We start from the raw sequence: 22,448 nt of genomic DNA on the forward strand, positions 1-22,448 counted from the left end.
ATTTTTTAAAACCTATAGACATTTATCACAAAATATACCATATAAAAGATAACAACAACAAAGAGTGGGGAAAAAAAAAAAGAAACAGCAGACAGAGAGGGTGTCAAAAGCGTGTATGCCTCTACCTAAGCTACTAACCAAAAGAAAGAAATCTTTTAAATAACTTACAATAAACTGCCTTAAAACCAAACAACAAGAAATTAAGTCTTTCTTTAAAAACACAAGTTTAAAAAAACAACTTTACCACCACACAGAACCCCTAAACCAAACCTAAGTTCCATCAGAAACCTCCAATAATATTAACACAGCTCCCAGGACCAGAGAAAATAATCCAATTTTGGAGCTTTTGCCCAAACATTCACCCTGTTAACAGAAGAGAGCCCTGCAGGGAATGAAGTCAGCCAGGCAGGACAAAACGTGTTTTATGGGGATTTTTCTGCCTGGGCCCTGTTTTATGGGGACCATTCCTTTTTTCTGGACCTTTGGATGTGACTCACCCTAAAACCCACCACTTGTCCTGCAGGAAATGTAGGATTTGCTCAATCAGGAGCAAATTAACAACACTTTGAGAGAAATAGGTGAAAAACTGAAATATCTCTGTGCTACTTCATTGCCAGGCCTGAGCCTCCAAGATTTTTCATTTTTTCCCCTCCTTCCAACTGTTCTGGTTTATTTTCAAATTTTTGACATTTAACATTTCTCTTCAAGAAGCAGCACCTGCAATCGAGTGGGTGAGAGTATTTCTGTAATTAATTCTAAAAAAGGCAAATCCGGGGACTTCAGCTGCAGGGAAGGACTTGCAAACATGAGCTCGAGTGGGTTTGAGGTTTAAGAATAGACTACAAATATGAAAAACACGGAGTTTTATTTAATCCTGCTAATCTCAAGCCTATCACTGAGGATCAGATTGGGGATTTTTAAATATTTAAGATAATAATATGAATTATGGCCTTATTTTCCATGTGTCTTCTCCTGCAAGGAATCAGATGGGCAGAACTGACCATCTCAGCCACAGGAAAACCACAGGAAAACTGCTCTGAAATGTTAAAATCGGGGCAGGTTTGGATCAGGAGCAATGGAACAGTTCCCTCAGTGAGTTCTGCTGATTTCATCACTTCCTCTCTGCTTCTGGAGAGGAAATGCAAATTGAAATGGGGTTCCAAGGAACAGCAGTTTCTCTCTGAAGATTTATTTGCATGAATGCAGAGTCATGAAAAGCTGTCACCCCCTCAGGTGGCATCTCCCAGCACCAGGACACAGATTTTTGATGTCATTTTTAAAATTATTTCTACATCAAAATAGGGGATTTAGGGGGAAACAAATCAGGAAAAAAAAATTTAAAAACAACAAATATTTGAGGATTCTTCTCATCTGGTTCTGCCCTTCTCAAGGTTGTGACTAACCCAGAGATCTGACAAATTTCCTCTAGAAAATTCCATTCAGCACCAAATTTTAGAGCATCCACCACTCACTGGAGCTCGTGTTGAATACTAGAAAAAAAAAACCTTTAGGTTTTGGTGGCTCTTAGGCATAAATCCCACATAAAACTTGACTTGGACCAGGTTAAAATTGGGGTGGGAAGGGATGGGAATTAATCCCAGTGTTCCTGGGGGTCACTGCTCTCCAGGTGGGCAAGTCCCCTCTGGCTTTGCACAGGTGGAGAGCTTTTCCTGGGTATTTGCTCCTCCTTCAGCTCTGATTTTTTGTCCCGGAATTATAGGAATGATAACAAAGAACCTGCATATTTAACCTGGCAATTGGCATTTCTCTCACTGGGTAAATATTTAATTATTTGCCATTTTTTATTTTTTTTTAGCCAAGATCCCCCTTGTGTGAATTGTGTTTTCCATTAGCCTCTTAACCCTGGATAAAGAGGAGCAAATTCCAAGCAACACCTGTATTTTTGCATTTTTCTCATTTCCCTACCCAAACTCACCCTCAGCCAGATGCATAGCCTAGAAAATTGCATCATAATGTCATTTTTTGGGAGCAAGATGCCGCTTCCTGCAGGAATTCAGCACTCATTGTGCAAAGCCCTGCTGGAATCAGGGATTCCTTAATTTTAACAGCTCAGTCTATGGTTTGAAGTGAGAGTTATGAACCTTTTTTATGAGAATGTAACTTTTTTTTTTTGGGGGGGGGGGTATTTTTAATGGGTATTTCCATCCTCTTTTTCCATCCACCTTTTTTTAATGGGTATTTCTATCCTCTGGCCCTAAAATCTCAGGTTTTCAGGAGCGTGCTCCCATTTTTCTGTGCCTCAGGTAAAAGGATTTTGCTAAATAAAAGGTGAAATCCCTGATGTTAAAGAGTTAAATTTTTCATGGCAGGGATTTTAGGGATTTAGCAGAAGGAAGTGGTGCTGAATTTCCCCAGCAAGGAAGGCTGAGATGCAGCTTTGCAGCCATGGAGAAATTAGGTCAGACTCCAGAAGACACAGAATGATTTATGCTAATGAAATATTAACTCCCAGCAAGGAGGGGAAGCTGTTGGCACTTTCATGGGAACTGAGTGCTGGAGAAGAATAAAAATAATAATAATTTTAAAAAAAAACAAAACCAAAACAAACACGTAGCAGGAAACCAACCCAAACAATGCCCAGGTTGGACTGGTTTGGGCAGAGAGGCTGATCCCCAAAAGCTGACAGAGCCATCATTTATTTGTTCATGGCTCAAGCAAATGAAAGCAGGGATAATCCCAAGGAAATCTCTCACACATTTCTGTAAAATATATCTATTTAAAAGCAGCAATCTGGCTTTGGTGAGGTGTTTCTCCTGAAATTTCGTGCCTCAGCTCAGTGAAACAAAGGCCTGGCTTTTCAAATTCTGTCCCAACCGAGCTGGGCACACACACCACTCTTGGAGATTCCTTTATCCCCCTACAAAGGAATTTAATGCCTCTGAATACATTTCTCAGCCCTGCTGATTAACAGGATGTACTTCCTTATTTTGAGGTAAATATCAGCTGTCACAATTACCAAAGAAAACCAAAAAGGCAATAAAATACACAACATTTAACAAGTCAAATAGCTCGGAAGTTTGACAGGGTTGTTTTGCAGGGTTCTGCTCTTATTCAGGGTTATTATGTAAAGATCCAATTTCAGAATGAATTTGGGGTATCATTCATTTGAATCTTGACCATAAGAGCAGGGTCTTTTTTTTTTTTTAATTTGCTGCATCCTCTCAGACCAGCCAGAATCCCAATAAATTCAATTTCTACTGAAAATATTTGGGGTTTGCTTTGTGCTTCTCTTGAAATCAAAATTATTTATCCATTCCAAGCGACTGTTTGAGGTTGAGGATAAGGAATAACAATATTTTTACTCCTTTTTCAGGCAAGGTATAATAATTTTCCAAGCCATGACAACAATCCTGACCTTTGCCATCCCTCCAGGAGCAGATTTGGGGACCCCTCACCTGTTTTTCCCCACAAATCTCCAAACCCTTATTTTCTGTGGCTTTTTTCTGTCCCCATGTCCAACCACACACAGAATAAGCAGCGTTTTTACACCTCAGTAAAATAATTTCTCCCCATTTTTCTGCAGCTAGGGCTGAGTTAAGTGGCCTCAGTGGGAGTTTTTTCCCTGATGCTGAAGGAATTTGGATGGAGGCCACTGGCAGTGAAATATAATCTGGGTGGATGGGAAAAGGGCTCTGAAACCTGACCCCAGATTAAACCCCATTGTTGTTCGTGGCTTTCAGAGGAGTAAAAATGAATTTAGGGCCTTTATTTTCTTCTCCCCACTTGTGTACGGCTTTAATTATTAACCCCAAATAAGCAAATTTTCATGCTGCCAACCTCGATACAGAGCAGCGGCAGTTTGGCCCATCTTAATTCTGGTTTTATTCATCTTAATTCTGGTTTTATAAATCTTAATTCTGGTTTTATTCACCTTCATTCTGGTTTTATTCACTTTAATTCTGGTTTTATTCACTTTAATTCTGGTTTTATTCTCTTTAATTCTGTTTATTCACTTTAATTCTAGTTTTAGTCACCTTAATTCTGGTTTTATTCAGCTGCCCTGGCTGAATAACAGGCTGCAGACTCCCTGACACGCAGGTATTTAGGAATATTGATTTTTGCTTTGGGATGAGAGCTTTGCAGAGGGTTTGGCTGTAGGAACAGAAAGTTTCTGGCAAATTATTGATTGGGGATTATTACAAGTGATTCAAATCCCCATCAAGGAAGAAATTCAGCAGCAAGGGACTGAATTATACAGAAATAAAATTGTGAATAACTGAAATATTTCCCTCACAGCTCACTCTGGAAGTCCTGCTTTAATCTAGGCACTTTGGAGCTTATATTTAATATCAATATTGTATTTAATATAAATATTATATTTAATATCAGTTTATACTATCTATCATACTAATTTATAAATTATATTATTTTATTAAATTTATATAATTTAAATTTATAGTTTATATTTACTATAAATAATTTGCTATTTATAGATAAAATAATTTGCTATTTATATTGTTATGACCCAGTGGAGCATCACCAAATTTTTTGTTCCCGCCACACTTGGGTCCCTGTGAGGTGCTCAGCTTTTCAGGCACAGAAAATCGGAGATTTTCAGATTTTCTGTGCCTGAAAATCTCAGATTTTCACCATATCTCCCTGGAGAGCAAACCCAACACCAGCTCCACTCCCACAGCTGCTGCACCAAGGAATTCCATGGAATATTTGAGAATATTTAGGAACAAAAAAAAGGTGTGAGGGGCCCAGCTCAGACTGCAGCAACTCGTGGTTAATGTCAGGCCAGCCCTGAAATTCCTGATTTAAGTGCTTCCCTGAATCCCTGCCAGGCCAGGGGATCAAACCTGACAGGGAGGAACCTTCTGTGCTGCTGGGACATTCTCTGAGATGGGCAGAAAAGGAGAAAAAAACAGAATAAAAGCACTGTTCAACCACCCCAACATGGGCAGGACACGAATGAGGGGAGGGAATTGCAAAAAAAAAAAAAAAAGGGAAAAAATTAGATGTTTGGGACCCAAATTCCCCATTTTGTCCACATGCAAAAATTGAGTTAAGTCAGAAAAGAGCTTTGAGGCCCTGAAGAGAAGAGCAGATCCCGAGGGCTGGAGCCTGCCAGGGGCAGGAATTCGGAGGTGAGGATAAAATAGAACAATATTGTATAACAACATTTCTTGTGCAAGAGCTGGAAGGAGCCTGTTTGGCCTGGCTGCAGGCCACGGCATTGTATTGCAGCAACAAAGCAGAGAAATGATCCTTAAAAACACCCAACTGTAAATGGAGAAACGCAAGCACCCAGACTCCAAAAAAAAATGTGGCTTTTGTGGCTCCAGCTCCCAAATTGTTAACCCTGAGCATCCTAAATTGGAGTTTATCCTCTTCTGAACCACGACTAGGCCTCAGCTCTGCTCAAACCTGGTTTGGGTGTGGATAGAGCTAAATTAAATTAGATTTAATTAAGCTGCAGGGACACAAAAAGGGGACATTTCCTGTGCCACGTGGCCCTGGTGGGTTCTACAATTTTCTTATTTAAATCCCACTTTTTGTGAGGCCTTTGAGTTCTACAATTTTCTCATTTAAATCCCACTTTCTGTGAGGCCTTTGAGCCCAACCAGCTCCATTTTCTGCCCTGTTCCTTCCACCCCATTTTTGTCGCAGCTCCCTGTCGGAAACCAACACAAATGTTTGAGACATCAACCTTGCAAGGAGGGAAAAGCATTTAAAAATTGTATTTCTGCCATATTCTGCACGTTTTAAACCACAGGGAAGCGCTCAGATGTCAGATTTGTTCCAACATTAAATTCCCACTCCCTCTCCTCTATTTCCCTTTTTGCTGGGCTTGTTTGGAATCTGAAGTTGGTTTTTTTTTCTGCCGAGGGTTTCCTTTGGTCTGATTCCCAGCACCATCTAGTGACACAACCCGGGATATAAACCCAGCATTTTTTCTTCCTCCCTCTCGATTTTCTTGACCTGATTTTTTTTGCTTTTCACTCGTCACAAATTAAAATTCAGTTTCATTTTCACAAAAAATATTTTACAACATGTCTCAAAAGCCAAACCTAATTATTGCCATTTTCCCCCGTGCTTTCTGCTTCGATCTCCTTCAACCCAAATAACAGCACAGAAATTCCCAAACCACTTCAGGTAAAAAAAAAAATCTGCATTTCAGAAGGAATAGAAAGTGCTGAGCTTGGAAATCCTTTCACCCTGGAGCTGCAGTGGATGCCAGCACTCCCCAGCTGAAGGTTATTTGTTTGAAAGATGAACCATCAGTGCCTTGCAGAGTTTGCAAATATAACATTAACATTTATTTCAGTGCCCACACAAATGGATGTGGCCAATTCCTCTGCACAAATGTCTGGTTTTCATCTCAAGAGCAAAACCCCAAAAGCCCCATGGGTTTAATTCCCATTTTTTCTGTCTGCCTCCATGCAGCCCGTCCAGCCTGAGGGAGAAGAAGCATTATTCCTCCATCACCACTCATTTCTGAACTCAGAGCTGAGTGCACTTTGTTTCCAGAGGCATCAGGATGAAGGGATGAAAAATAATGCCAAGAACAAACATCCCTGAGCCCTGTTCTGGGGAGGTGGAACTTTGAGCATTCCCATTAAAATTAAACAGGAACGTGGCCCTGGGACTCGGCAGGATGAAACATCTTAAACCACTCAGTTCCCTCCCTTGGCTGCTAAAAATAATTGTGGCTAAAAATAAAAATATTCCGATTTCCAAGGGGCAGTGAGGTAACAGGACATGTGTGGAGAGCCATTTGCCATTTCCAGCCCTGGAGGAAGGGCAGTTTTATCATGGAATTCTCATCCCAGCCTCTGCAAGAACGAGGAAATCTCCCCCACTAGAGCCAGGGTGACTCAGCTGGGGAATGAGGAAGAGCTCGAGAAAAATGAAAGAGGATTCCCTGATTGCTGAAAACAAATTAAATCCAGCCATGCTCTGACATGAGTCCACACTGCTGCAAATGCAGAGCAGTTTCTGTCACTCAGCCCCTCCAACACCACAAAATCAAAATTATTCAGAGCTCAGCAAAGTCCTCACTGCAGCCACCAGCAGGTTTGACTTCATCAGCTGCATCCAACAGCAGGGCTGAATTCAGGGCTGAATTCTCCTCTGAATTTCCTCTCCATCTCACATTTTAGGTGCTCTGCTAAGAACCCAGCACTGATCAGCTGAGGAAGCACACACAGGCTGCCTTTGAAACCACAGCAGATGACTCCTCAAAGTTTGCTTTGGCAAAGAAATCAGAAAGAGAAAGAGAAAAATAAACAACCAAAAAAATAAGGGAAACATCTGAGATTTTTTGGTTGCCTGAATAAAAAACTTTCTAAGTGAAAAATGGATTAAATGAGGAGCACCCAAAGGAAGATCTATCAAAATGCTACAATAACAATAAGATTTGTCTCTTTTGTCTTTCCATGCTTATTTGGCCTCCAAATTTAAACTTTTATCTGGATATTTGTGCAGCATAGACTGGTGAAAATCTCTGTCAGATAAGTGATGAATAAAAAGTTTGATCCTGAGTTATTTGGAAAGCTGGGAAGTGCTGCAACGCCTTTGGGATTTCGTGATCAATTCCATTTGGGATGAGGTGATAATTTCATTTAGGATTGGGTGATAATTCCATTTAGGATTGGGTAATCACTTCCAATTGGGAATGGGTGACAAACTCCATTTGGGATTGGATGATCAATTCCATTTGAGATTGGGTCATAATTCCATTTGGGATTGGATGACCAATTCCATTTGAGATGAGGTGATAATTTCATTTGGGATTGGGTGACCAATCCCATTTAGGATTGGGTGATAATTCCATTTGGGATGGGGTGACCAATTCCATTTGGGATTGGGTGACCAACTCCATTTGGGATTTGGTGACCAATCCCATTTGGGACGGGGTGACAATCCCATTTGGGATGAGGTGATAATTCCATTTAGGAGGGGGTGACCAATCCCATTTGGGACGGGGTGACAATCCCATTCTGGATCTGTCGGGCCCCAGCACAGGCAGCTCCTCCTGCCCAGGGGAGGTCACTGTTGCTGCACAGAACGGCTCACACGGGGCAGTTTAGGTGGAACAGCACAATTTCCATGTGGAACACCAGCAAACCCCTCCTACAACAGCTCAGGGCTCCTTTCCTTCCTCATCCTTCCAGAAATCCACCAAAAATGCAATTCACAACTGCATCATTCCCAGAGGAGACTGGTAATTCTCATGGCTGCACCAAGAGCAAACCAAATCCCATCCCCAGATGCCTCAAGGCATCAAAAACGGGAAGATTAAAATAATTTCTTCACCTTTAACCACCTGCAATTCAAGACCACACAACTGAGAAGTCGTCAACAATTAACTGCATCTGACCACTGCATAAAAATTAGGAAATGATGGCCCAGGGGAGAAGAGCTTTGTTTATCCTGGTCTGAAGGGGTGAAAACTCTGGAAAATGTTTTGATTCCCATCTGAGGGGGACAGAGCCATCCCAGCAGCCCCACACAAGAGGAATTTCCTCAGGGTGCAACATTTCAGGGAGGTAAAAACAGTCTGAACATGCCACCCCTGCCACGGCCAGGGAGCCGTGGATGCAAGGAAAACATTTGGAGGTAACCATGGAGCACCAGGAGGGATGAGTCAGGGACAGGTAATTCCTGGAAATGAAACAATGGAGATCACCCAGGAGGGGACAGTGCCATTGCCAGCATCACCTTTGGGGTGGAGGGGCTGGAGAACTCCTGAGGAGCTGGAAAAGGGCTTGGAAAAGGAGAAAAGGAGGCTCAGGAGGGACCTTGTGGCTCTGCACAGCTCCTGACAGGAGAGAGAATTTAGGATCTCATCCCAGGGACAGGAGCAGCGGGAGCAACCCCAAATTACAGCAGGGGAGGGTCAGGCTGGACACCAGCAGGAATTTCGCCATGGAAAAGGTGGCCAGGCACTGGAAGGAGCTGCCCAAGGGATAATAAAAGGGTTTTAAAATCATGGGGATTTAGGGTTAAAAGGAAAAATAATCTTAGTAGGCCCTGGAAAAATAAATACCCTGGGTACATGGAGGCCTTGTACCTTGCTAGAACTGCACCTGTGTAGCTAGTACATGATAAATTGTTAGATGTAATGATTGTTTAGTAATTAAATATAATTACTGTTTAATCATAAGAATAATCATGAGAAACTGTGGTCAGGGGCCTGAGAAAGATCACGAGAAACTCATGTCAATGTATACAATAGAACAATATAAGTTTAATAATTAATATGTAAGTTATATACCGATAGAATATAAAATATGTTCAGCTCAAAAGCCGTGTTGGAGTCAGATTTGGGTCTGTACCCCTGATTCCCAGAGCTCTCAATAAAAGCACCTGCAGATAATCATATCCTGTGGTTATTTGTGTTCCTGAACACTGACACAAGGAGGTGTCACCTGATGAGATGACAAACAAAATATCAGGAGGCACTGACTGAAGCAGCATCCACAAATCCTAGAAAGTCATTTTTGGGATCTCCCTCTGCTCACTGTGCAAGCTGGAACCTGCCCTGCCTCTGTGGATAAAAGGACTCGATGCAGCATTATTAGAGGGTCCAAATTGAAAATTGCAGTTGAACAGGCAGGGATGGGGCTGGAGGTGGACAGCTCATAGCCAGCAGTGCCTGTTTGCAGAACAGGACTCATGAGAGCTGTTTGAAATTAAAGCAACAAAGGATTCTTTTAAAATGTCAGGTGCCTGTTGAGGTTGGAAGCAGAACCACAAAATTCCCAGTTCAACAAACACAAAGCCTTGGAGACTTTGTAGTGTCCACATTCCAAGGGATTTTGTTGCTAGATTTGAAAATCCACGTCTTTTCTCATGGCTGAAAATTGCATTTTGGTCCTTTCTGTGCCACAGAAAGGCCAATTCCTCACCAATGTAGGTCAATACCTGTACCAAACCCGGGCCAATTCTTGATTTAATGTGAGTGCAATCACAAGTTATAAACAAGATAAAACTACCCAACACAAGGGCTGGAGTGTGGAGGAGAATAGAAAGAGGAGGAATCTCTGATGTGATTTACAGGCCAATAAATGCAGTGAGTCACTGCAGTAATTTCCTGTTTGCAGGAGGCCAAATTCTCCCACCTCTGCGAGCTGGAGGAGTTCCCGAGCTGGTGCCTCATCCTAGAGACTTGCAGGGGATATTTAGAGGATAACACAGGGATCCATGGCACTGAGGGGCTGGATCCTTGTCAGAATCTGAGGTATTGATGATTCCCAGATTGTAGAAAGTCTCTGTCTGTCAGCCCCACTGCCAAAGCAGAAGCCATAATTCATCTGTGCTGGTTTCAAGGTTGTTTATTCTGTTTATCTCTAACATGTTCTGCTGCCCTGCCGCAGCTCTGTCCTGCAGGGCAGCGTGTGGGGCTCTGCCCTCAGTGGGATGGTACAAACATTAAATACCACAAACTACCTGTGCTGGATTTACAATAACGTGCCAATATCTGTCACCTACGTTGGACAGTGTGTCCCCAGCCTGAACCAACAGAAAAATGCCAACACCACAGTGAAACATGGAGGGCATGAAGAAGGAGAAAAAGGACAAGGCACACCCAATTTCCTCCATCTTGTCCCCTTTGGACCCCTCATCTAGAATCCTAAAATTTTACTTTTGCACCCGTGCCACACTTAATTATTACTCATATCAAACACTCAGAGCTTGTAACTCATCCTGTAAGATTGCTCTACAAGCATCAAATCTCCTTTGATCAATACCTGGATAATCCTTTCAACATCCCTGAGCCTGTGCTTGCTGCTCCCAGTGCAGAGCAAGCAGGAGAAGGGATTGGGGAGGGAGAGGAGTCGCTGCCCCATTTTAATTATAACACAAATATCATGCTGCTCATGGATATCTGCCCCAGAAAGTCTGGCTGCTCTCTGCCCAGGCTGATGGCAAAGGTGATATTGTCTGGGATGAAATCTGGAATGCTTTCCAGGGCACAGGCAGGGAAGAAGATGCAGCTGATAACATCGTAATCCTTTTTTCAATCTAGGTACTTCAGAGAAATATCTGCTTGTTCAGTTGAAATGGCACAGCCCACAAGGTGAAATACATCTCCCAGGGACATGGGAATGGAGTTTGGATCTGATATTGAGATCTGGTGACAAGGAAACAGATTTCCTGTAAGAAGTGTCCCCATCTGTCATGGCTTAACCCCTGTGGCACCAAATACCCCACAGCCACCAGCTCACCCCTCTCCCTGGTAGGAGGGGGAGAGAGCTGTGAGCAGGTAAAAAATCATGGGTGAGATAAGAATAAATGAAATAATGCAGTGAAATGGGGGGGGGGGGGGGGGGGAAGAGAGAGATAATTAAACCCCAATTAAAAAAATAAACACAAATTCTCCCACCAGCTGCTGCCTCAAGCCCCCAGTGTAAATGCTGGGCACGACTTCCTGCAGGATGGGACGTCCCTTTGGCCATGGCCAGCTGTCCTGGCCGTGCTCCCTCACAGCTTCTTCTGCACCTCCTGCCTGGGACAATTCCTTGGTTTGAGGGAAGCACAACCCAGCAAGGGCTGCAGCATCAGTTTGGTACCAAAAGCATTCTCCTGCTGCATCCAAAACCCAGCACTGCACCAGCTATGGAGAACAAAACTCAACCTTTTCCAGATGAAAAGCACTTTGAGAATTCCCAACACAATTAACTAAGGATCTCCTACTACTTTACTCACTTGCACAACCCTTAGTGAGAGGTTGCTTTTCTCTTCCCAGTAAAACAGATTATTTTTTTTTTCTGTTTCACACAGCAGGAGAAAAAAGTTGTTTGGTTTTTTTTTTTTTTTCCCAACTTGAAGTTAAGCTTTTTCTTGGGAAAACTCATTTCCTCATCAGCAGCTCAGGGTTGTAAGGAAAGAGGGTGGAGCCTTCCCAGGCTGCCATCCTCCAAACCATATCTGAGTATAAAGAGCAAAGCAGAACTGCAGCCAAGAAACTCTCAAAAGCTGCTTCCAGTGCCTGCTGGGATTCCAAGGCTGGTTTTATTCCTCCCCTGCTGGAACTTGCTGCTCCAAAGACAAGAGGGAAGCTGGACTCAGCTAATTACATTGGAGGATTAATTACATTGCCATGGTCTCCATGTGATACTGGATTGATTTTTATTTTTTTTTTTTAACACAACTGAACAGGGTTTTTTTTTTTCCCTCCCCTCATCTCTTTCATCTTTTTCTGCACACACACAGTGGAGATGTTGCAAGCAGTCTGCATGAGTCCTGAGCTGCTTGTCAACCAAAACGTGAGTGAAAGTGAAATCTGTGGCTACAGCCCAGGCCAGGGATCTCCTCTGCCTGGAGAAACTGCCAGCCCCAAGAGCTGCTTCCAGCAGAGCCCATCCCTGCCAGACTCCGGATTAACTGAGCTGAACGTGGCGAGTCCCAGGATCTACCACCCTCCTCCTCCATGCAACCCTCCAGGGATGCCTGCTCCTGCTGGTAAGAGAAAAATCTTTATTCCCATTTCCTGCTTTGTGCTTCTGGCAGCAGCTGATGGAGCGCAGTGACCTGGGGCTCTGAGCAGCACCAACCAAGCTCAGCAATCCCAGAGGTGTTCAGGGCATTGTCCTACTCAGGTTTGGCTGGATTCTGCTGTGTTCTGCTGCTGAGGTCAGAAATTGTCCTGGTTTTCTAAGGATGACAAATTTTCCACCATTTATGCCCATTTTCCTACTCAGGTTTTGCTGGGTTTTGCTGTGTTCTTTCACTGAAGTCAGAAATTGCCCTGGTTTCCTAAGGATGCCAAATTTTCCACCATTTCTGCACATTCCCCTACTCAGGTTTGGCTGGATTCTGCTGTGTTCTGCTGCTGAGGTCAGGAATTGCCCTGGTTTCCAAAGGATGCCCAATTTTCCACCATTTATGCCCATTTTCCTATTCAGGCTTTGCTGGGTTTTGCTGTGTTCTGCTGCTGAGGTCAGAAATTGCCCTGGTTTCCAAAGGATGCCAAATTTTCCACCATTTATGCCCATTTTCCCACTCAGGCTTTGCTGGGTTTTGCTGTGTTCTGCTGCTGAGGTCAGAAATTGCCCTGGTTTCCAAAGGATGCCAAATTTTCCATCATTTCTGCCCATCTCCAGCGCTTTGCTGCTCATTTGCATTCTGAATTGCAAGTTTGGTTCTGAGCTAACTGCAAGGTAATAGATGTGACCTTCTGAGTTATTAACACTTCAAAGTCACAGCAAAGTGTGTTTGGTGAATCATTGCCTTTGCAGAGTCTTTCAGTTCCTAGGATATATCTGATCTCTCACTGGAAACTCTTCCCAGATAACAACATGTTAGCCATCTTCCTGGCTAGTTATAAAAATTGTCAAAGAAACCTTTAAAATACTCTTCAAACAGTAAATAATTCATTGTCAAAACAGCAATTAATGAAAAAAGGAATTATTTCTGGAACAGTCTGAGAAACAAATTCTGCTTTTCGAGTGTTTTGATTATTCAGTGATGGGTGAAACACTGAGAAGTGCCAGAAATCTCAGCACAAAACAACAGCCCCATCTCCATTCCAAAGGCACCATTTGCTGCTGGGGATTCGCCTCCCTCCTGCTGGAGGGGTGTCAGCTCTCGTTGCCTGGAGCAGGGAAGGGAAAACAAAATCACGCAACAAGAAACCACATCTTGTGGGGCTGGTTCCCCTGCCAGGACTGCTCCTCTCAGGCATCCCAGGAGCTGCACCTTTCCCATCTGCTGAGCTCCCCTGCTTCCCCTCCACAGATCCCACACGCAGGTTTTGCTCAGGAATATCGATCAGGAATATTGGTTCAGGCACTTCATGTTTTATTAACAGCGCCAGGAGCTGCTGGCTCAATGCACCTTTTTCATTTCAGGCTGTTGTGTTGTTTAATCCTGAGTTGTGCTTGTTTTTATTCCACAATCTGCAGTGGGAACAGAAAGCTTCTCCCTGCTCTGCTTCCCGTGGAGCTGTGGCATTCTCCGTGGTGTATTTTATCAGGAAAATCCTGATCTGATGCATTAAATCCATATTTTTTTCACGTCAATATCTGTTTCTGAATGTATTTTAGATAAAGGTTATTCCGAGCAGGGGGACACACAAGGCAGGGACAGGAATGCCAGAGTTACATAAAAGGTATTTCAAAAGCCAATGGATTTAAGCTCCTAATCTGGGCAAGTCTTTCAAGTTTGGGGATGCAGGCACCAGATGCAAGGAGACCTAACACAAACAATCCCAGAGCAGCTTGTTTTGACAAAGAGAGAGCCTGTTTGGACAGCGAGGTATATTCTCAAATAACTGTTCCATTTCAGTGCAGAAAATCATTGTTTTGCTTGGAAGCACACAAAAACCTCCAATCACACCGAGAGTCACAGGGCAAAGCCACTGGACAGAGCATCCCTATCTTAATTTTGAACAAATTCTGTGCCTTGTTGCTTCACTGATAACAATTTAACAAACCACAGGATGGGAAACTGCAAAGGCAGATTGACCACAACACAGGAAAATCAGAGTGTAAGAGGGCAGAGATGTAAACACTGCTGACACATTCCCCAAAAAAGCAAATCCATTCTCTGTGGCACGCAGGAAAACTGAGGAGGAATTCATTAAAGGAATTATTGAGCAGGAACATGCAGGGAGACGTGGGAATTTCCCACAAGTGATGATGAACATGGGAATCGTTCCCCAGGCTGGAGCCCGTTCCCCAGGCTGGCCTCATCCTCCCACCCTTCTCCAGCAGCTCAGACAATTGTGTTACTTTCAGCATCGTGTTGTGACTTTTCCAGACTCTGAACTTAGCTCTGATCCCCCTCAGAAGCGCTACATGGGTGTGAGAGTGAAGATGCCAGTGCGGGAATTGCTGAGGAAAATCCGACTTTCCAAAGGCTTGGACCCGACTCCTGGCAAGGTGAGAAATCCCTGGCTGGTATCAAATCAGGCTCACAGGAAGCATGGCATGATTTATGAATTCTCTTGGGGAGAAAGAGATAAATTCCTGTCCCACATTTAAAATATTGATAACCTCACACAGGGAAAAACCAAGCACAGAACTGGCCTCTTCCCTAAAGTACCACGTTCCATTCAGAATAATGATTTCCAGTGCAAGAATAAAATCAAACTTCACTTTTCAGCAATTATGTAACACAGTAAATAACAAACAAGCCACCTATCTAGGTATTTCCTGCAATTTTTTTTTAAATTATACACGAAAATTTCTCATGCATGAATGAAGTTGATCACAATGCAGAAATTAGGAGATTGTTTTGGGAAGGTTCCTGCCAGGGCTGCAGCATCCCGGGGCACACAGCCACACCCCACTGTGTTCTGGAGGGGTCCAGCCACCAAATCAATGCTTTTAAAAGTGGAGAATAAACCAAATTCCAAACAGAATGAGGGCTGGGCTAGGGACAATTCCGAGGCAGTGACAGCAGGAACCCATGGATGCTGTACATCATTCAATCAAGGCAAAGATGGCCCAAAAAACAGTAAAAATATTGCTCCAGAACCTGCAAAAACAGCCCAAGGAGCTGATAAACTCCCAGGCTGCTGTAAAGATCTTTATAAAGCTGCCATGAATTACCCACTCAGGGAAATCTTTCCACCTGCAGCCCCTGCTGAGCCAAACCCATAGCACAGGAGGCAGTTTCACTCTGCTCACGTTACAATATTTGCCACTGTTTCCTCTTCCCATCCGTGTAAGCATCTCTCACTGAAGCTGGGTGGTTTTGTCTCCTCAGGAAGCCTCATCAGTGAAGATGGTAGCCAAAGGATCCTCAGGAAAAACAGGTTTGGAACCGCCTCACTTGGTAACAGAGCCTCCTTTTCTAGTGGGATCATCGCTGTGGGGTACCCAAAGAGGCAGAGCTGGGGTCCCTGCTGGGTCCCTTCCACTCCAGGAGGGCGGCCAGCTGTGCCTCACCCCCTGCCTGGCTTATCTTATCTTATCTGCTGTCGGAATCTGAGGTATTGATGATCCCAAGACTGTAGAAAGTCTCTGTCTGTCAGCCCCGCTGCCAAAGCAGAAGCCATAATTGGTCTGTGCTGTTTCAAGGTTGTTTATTCTGTTTATCTCTAACATGTTCTGCTGCCCTGCCGCAGCTCTGTCCTGCAGGGCAGCGTGTGGGGCTCTGCCCTCAGTGGGATGGTACAAACATTAAATACCACAAACTACCTGTGCTGGATTTACAATAACGGGCCAATATCTGTCACCTACGTTGGACAGTGTGTCCCCAGCCTGAACCAACAGAAAAATGCCAACACCACAGTGAAACATGGAGGGCATGAAGAAGGAGAAAAAGGACAAGGCACACCAAATTTCCTCCATCTTTTCCCCTTTGGACCCCTCATCTAGAATCCTAAAATTTTACTTTTGCACCCGTGCCACACTTAATTATTACTCATATCAAACACTCAGAGCTGGTAATTCATCCTGTAGGATTGAAAACTCTTTTCCATGGGCAGAGATCACAGCCAGTGTCTCTGGGGGCTCTGTCCAGGGGGGTTCCTGACCCCTGCCAGGGTCCCAGGGCAGCCAGAGGGAAGCTCTGGATTCCCACAATCTGGGGCAGGATTGATGGGAATGTCTGCTCTGTGCCCCTCCTCAGCTCTGAACGCTTTCCTCTCTTTTTTTCCAGCAGAGAAGAGGAGATCTCACCCTTATACAGAGAAACAGCTTAGACAGGTATGCAGAACACCTTGAACCCCGCTGTGCCAGGCTCCTGGGGCAGAATTCCTGTTCTATCACCCAGGCAGAACAGGACACTTCATGTCTGCTTCCCTCCCCTTTCTTCCTGCTGCTGTTTCAGAGCAAGCAGAGCACTGGGCAAACCCCCAAAGGCTTGGAGGACCTCGACATCCTGGTGGAGGTGCTGCAGGAGGATCTGAAGGAGAGCCAGCTCAGGGAGGAGCCTCGGCATCCCGTGCCAGACGGGTTTTGGCAGGGATTCTCCACGGAGCTGCAAAGCTGCCGGTGGGAAAGCGAGGAGGCAGCTGGGGGCCTGCAGGGCCCAGCAGAGCTGCACCCCGAGTCCTGCAGGAGGGATTTGCACCCAGTCCTGCGGGGACAGGCAGAGCCCTCCTTCCCTGGGCAGCAGGGAAGCACCCAAAGGTCCGGCTGGTCCAGAATGTTCTCCAGGAGGGGCCAGAAAGGGAGCAGCTGCTGGGTGCAGGATGCTCTCCCGAGCTCCCAGGAAGGTTTCTCGAGGAACTCTCCATCCCAGGAAGGTTTCTCGAGGAATTCTGAACCCCAGGGATGTTTCCTGAGGAACTCTCCATCTGAGGAAGGTCTCCTAAGGAACTCTCCATCCCAAGAAGGTTTCTCGAGGAACTCTCAATCCCAGGAAGGTTTCTCGAGGAATTCTCAATCCCAGGAACGTTTCTCAAGGAATTCACTCTCCCAGGAAGGTCTCCTGAGGAATTCTCCATCCCAGGAAGGTTTCTCAAGGAACTCTCCATCCCAGGAATGTTTCCCAAGGAACTCTCCATCCCAGGAACGTTTCTTGAGGAATTTTCCATCCCAAGAAGGTTTCTCAAGAAACTCTCCATCCCAGGAAGGTTTCTTGAGGAATTCTCAATCCCAGGAATGTTTCTTAAGGAATTCTCCATCCCAGGAAGGTCTCCTGAGGAATTCTCCATCCCAGGAATGTTTCCTGAGGAATTCTCAATCCCATGAATGTTTCCCAAGGAACTCTCAATCCCAGGAACGTTTCTTGAGGAATTTTCCATCCCAGAAAGGGTCCTCAAGGAATTCTCCACCCCAGGGATGTTTCCTGAGGAACTCTCCATCCAGGGAAGGTTTCTCGAGGAATTCTCCACCCCAGGAAGGTTTCTCAAGGAACTCTCCACCCCAGGACACGCCTGCACTCCCCAGCCTGGCAGAGAAGTTGCTGGAAGCTCCCAGGGGCTCTCCAGATGTGGAGGGACATTTGAGGCTGACCCCAAATTCCGTCACCAGGCAGGACCTCTCTGCCCTCTCCTTCTTCCAGTTCCAGCTGCGCAGGGAGGAAAATTTCCTGAGGAACATCCCAGAGGAAAAACTGCTGGCTCCTGATGAAAATGGCAACAGGTCCTCGATTTTTTCTGTCAAAATTCACTCTCCCTGTTCCTTTGGGGTGTTTTAACCCTTTCTTTGGGGTGTTTCAAGCCCTCCTTTCCCTTCTGATTGTTCCCAACCGAGTTCTCTTCCAGGCTGCTGCACAAGGCTGTTGCCCAGGGAAGGAGGGCTCTGACTTTTGCCCTGGCCCAGAGATTTGCATCCCTCAACAAGATCGACGAGAAGGATGCAGAGAAAAGGGTAGGAGGCTGATTTGCCAAGGAAAAAAAAGTCACTTTTTATCATGTGCAATCCTCTTTCATACCCAGCCAAGCACCAAGAATCCTTCTGCTGTCCTGGAGAAGAAGGGAAAATGGGAATCGGGAGGGAGTGATGGAGCACAAAATCCCAATTTTCCACTTCAGTATCTAAAAGATGTTGTTGTTTTAAACTATTTTTGCCTTTCACTGCAACTTTGTGCCCTTCTTCCCTTCTCAGACTGCTTTACATCTTGCTGCAGAAAAGAACCAGCACCTGATGGTGAGTGACCTGATCTCCCTGGGAGCCAACGTCAACGAGCAGGACAGCTCTGGGAAAACTCCCCTCCACCTGTGTGCAGAGAACGGATACCTGAGAGTTCTGGAGGTAAACTGGGTGGTTTTGTTGGGCCAAAGTGGAGCAAAAGCAACTGATGCACATCCTGGTGTTTGAAATAACTCGTGGTTTTCCATCTAGCTCTGCTCTGATGCGGTTACAGCAGGGTTTGGGGGAGGAAAGGGTATTTTTGGCACTGCCAGAGGTCAGGAATCACCTGGATATTCTTCATTTCAGGTCCTGAAAAGCTGCAAGAACAAGGGGGTGTGTGTGGAAGTGGATCTGCCTGACCACTGCGGTAGGAGGGACAGCTGAGCTGATTTGGGTTTAGATCCCAAATCTCTAAATACAGATTTGCTCCAGGCAAACCAGGTCGGGCTTTGACTTCCCCACGGGTGTTCCCTGCAGGTTTGACACCCCTGCACTGTGCTGCTCTTGCCCACACCGTGCTGGTGGCAGAATCCCAGAGCACTGCCAGGGACACCGGGAGGTTCCTGAGGCTGCGGAGAGCCCAAATCCTGGAGGGAATTCTCTGCCTGCTGCAGATGGGAGCAAAGCCCCAGCTGCAGGTGAGCACCAGCCCCAGCAGAGCTCTGCCCTGGCTTAGGTGTTCCTACCCTTGTGCAACCCCAGGATTTGCTGTCATCCACAGGTTCTGAATTCGTGGCAAACCTCCACCCCCTGCCTAAAACTCGAGGAGAACACAGAGCTCATGTGTTTGCTTCAGACTCATAAACCCCAGGCACAGGATGTTCCTCGGGAGGTAACTATGGCTGCTTTACACAGGCTATGTCTAATGCCAAGATTATTTTCCAGGATTAAGCAAATATTCAGTGCTTAAAAACAACAACAAAAAAAGAGGTACAGCTCTTTTGTCTTTTCCAGGTTCTTTTTTGCCTCTAAGTTCCCACCAGAGTATGTGCAATAAATGTAATAATATTACAAGATTTCAGTTAGAAATACAGACTTTAGGCCCCATTTCAAGTCACTGAGGTTCTCCCTAAACCCAGCAGAGAAAAAAAAAATAAAAATCAGTCCAGTTCAACTGGAAATTGACTGTTCTGGTCTCTTCACCTGTACAGAGCTGCAGCCAGCTGGATGCTCCCAGAGGAATCCCTGCTCCCCCTGCTGCAGATATCCTGCCTGAACTTTGCTCCGTGTCATCCCCAGAGCTCCTGGATGTCCTTCTCAGAGGTATTTTGTGGCAGGAATTTGAGTCCAGCTAGCTGGGGAATTTGTGTGACTCAGCAGCTGGGATGGAGTGGCTCAATCCACTCCCTCATCCCACAGAATCGTTTGGGGGGGGAGAAAAAAACCCCAAAAAGCATCCAGCTCAAACCTCCATGGTGTGGAGCTGATGCAAAAGGTGCTCAGCACCTCATCCCAGCCTTTGGGTTTACTCATTTTTCCTTGCAAACCCCCTTCCTCACCCAAAGCCAGCCAGAAAATGAGGGAATAAATCCCTCATTTCGCAGGAACACCCGGCCTGGGATTGAGCTGAGATTTGCTGCTTTGTTTCCTCCCAGGGAAATGCTGAGAGCTCTCATCACCTGCATCTGATGGGCCACCTGCTGCAGGAGAGGCACCAAAATACAGAATATATTCTATTCTATTCTATCTTGAACTGACTGCTGCAAAGATCTCACCCGGACCCAGAGTGAAAGAGCAAAGGGATAAATGAGGGAAATCCTCAGCAACAGGAATTCAGTGTTAGGTGCTCCAGGAAGAATTAGATCTTCATTTTCTCCCAAATTTGTGCTTCTCTGCTCAGGTCTGAGGTCACTCTGAAGCTCTGATGATTTTTCATGCAGGTGTTTAGCCCAAGAAAAAGATTTTAACCATCCAGGGCTACATATTGAGGGTTTCAGTCTAAAATTAGTCTCTACACTCCAAATTCAATAGATAGACTGAAAATCTCAGTAATTTTAAACATGAGCTCTGGGAATTCAGAGCCTAAATATTAAAAAATATTTAATATTTTCTGCAGTATTTGGCCAAGGCTGGAGTGGTCATACTTTAAGGCAGTCTCATGGTGAAGTCCTTCCAAAATAAAACATCGTGCTGAGCATGTTTTTTCAACAGAACTCAAGCTTTTTATTGATGCAATCAGAATTTTGCACCCATAGTGGATTGTAGGTGAAGTCTGGGACAAAGTGTTTTGAATCAGAAATCTAACAGATCTAACAGAGGGTTTTACCTTTATAAAACTGAAATCTGTAACAACAGCTTTTGAAGGATCATTTTTTACACCAGGTTGGGAGCACAACAAGGAACTGAAATGATCCTGTACTGCCAGAAAATCAAGTTATTCAGCAGAATTCCTACAAACTAGATCATTTTTATTTTTAATTATTTCTTCCCAGACTTACTCCCATTTCATTTGAACTTCTGGTTGCGAGTTTGCTGGTTTCTATGAAACTTCCCTGTTTGCTACATAGGGAGCAATTCTACTTTTACAGAAGCTAAACCCAAAACCCAAAACTGATCCAGCAGCTCCTCACGTGTCTCCTGTAGAGGAAAATGGGAGATTTCCACGTGAAACCACTGCAGGATCCAGTGTTAAGTACTCAGCATCTTTGGGGAATGTTTTTAATGAACCCTTTGCATTTGTTTCTTGTAAAAAAAAAAAAAAAAAAAAAGGTTATTTTTGTGTTATGGGGTTTCCTTAAGTGTTAAGCTCCGAGAGCTACATTGCACAGGGTGAATTCACTTGGAGAAGTGGCAGTGTTGAAGTGAATTCCAATGGGATTTAGGTCATATCCTATGATTCTGATGCCCTGAACAGCTAAACAGTTCTTTGTATTTTCTCTAGTCTGAGAGAGACATAATTATTCATAATCTTTCAGTATTTCATTAAAAATGTATATATCTTATATGTTATTCTCATGATGAGTTGTATAACTCATCCACCTCCTTCCAAAGCTTTCCCTCATGTTTTAATAATATTTGGTCTTTTCTTTTTCCCTTTTTCTCCCAGGTTTTGTGGATATTTTTCCTCTCTGAATATTTCTCTCTGTCCCCCATCACTGCCCATCCTCCTTTCTGTTTGCATTTTAACTCACATCTGCTCTCACAGAATTTTTATTCATTTGAAGGCAATTAAGGAAGAACTTCTGGATTAGCTCAGCTTCCATTTGTGGGATTGAAGGGTCAGATCCAGCTCCTTATTTTCACTATAAACTGACCCAGAAATCCCACAGCCTGAAATAGCTGCAGGGAAAAAAACCTGAATTTTCTCACAGGATTTCTTAAAAAAAGCATAGAAAACTCTGATTTAATAATCCACCATTAATATTTTAGTAATGGGAACCATTCAGGTTGGAAAGGACAGGAGTATTAAACTATTCCTACAGATATCATTTATTCAATATACTCAGAGATGAACTTGCTTCTACAGTATATTCTACTGCAGTTATCCATTAATTTAATTGTTAATCGCTTTATATTGTTTCACTGCTCCTTCCTGTCAATAAATACATTTATTTTATGCAGTAACTTGGGTTTTTCTGTACTTTTCTGTTCATACTGAGCTCACAATAGAAGGGACATCATGGCAAAGGCAAACTAAGCAGAGTTTAGAAGCTGAGACGTGTGGGAAGGTTTTGTTGTTTTGGTTTTTAGGCTGGCAGAAATCCTCCAGCATCCCCTTCTCCCACCACTAATTCCAAAGGGAACTCCAGGACTCAAATTCCTGGCAGAAGGGTCTGGAGCTGTTTCCCAGCCCTGGTGCCTCACCCGCAGCAGAAACCCAACCCCAGTTTGGTTTTCAGCCTCCAAAAGTGTCCTTGAAACCCTGATTTGCTGCACAAACACAATTACTGCACCAAAGACCCTTCCCCAAGGCTGCTGGATTTTGCTCAGAGAAATTTTTGCACC

The 22,448-nt window shown here is 44.4% G+C and overlaps 1 protein-coding gene across 1 annotated transcript; it reads left to right on the top strand.

Annotated features, from left to right (window-relative positions):
- The first annotated feature begins 11,918 nt into the window (after window positions 1–11,918).
- LOC115498337 (uncharacterized) lies at window positions 11,919–22,208 on the top strand. Its single transcript, XM_072918194.1, has 13 exons — window positions 11,919–12,435; window positions 14,734–14,855; window positions 15,685–15,733; window positions 16,582–16,628; window positions 16,753–17,500; window positions 17,741–18,011; window positions 18,134–18,239; window positions 18,477–18,623; window positions 18,810–18,870; window positions 18,981–19,141; window positions 19,225–19,335; window positions 19,655–19,766; window positions 20,099–22,208. The coding sequence occupies exons 1-13, from the start codon at window positions 12,192–12,194 to the stop codon at window positions 20,107–20,109; spliced, it is 2,190 nt and encodes a 729-aa protein (XP_072774295.1). The 5' UTR covers window positions 11,919–12,191; the 3' UTR covers window positions 20,110–22,208.
- The last annotated feature ends 240 nt before the right edge of the window (window positions 22,209–22,448 follow it).

Source organism: Taeniopygia guttata, chromosome 24 (assembly GCF_048771995.1).
Source record: "Taeniopygia guttata chromosome 24, bTaeGut7.mat, whole genome shotgun sequence".
Lineage (NCBI taxonomy): Eukaryota > Metazoa > Chordata > Aves > Passeriformes > Estrildidae > Taeniopygia > Taeniopygia guttata.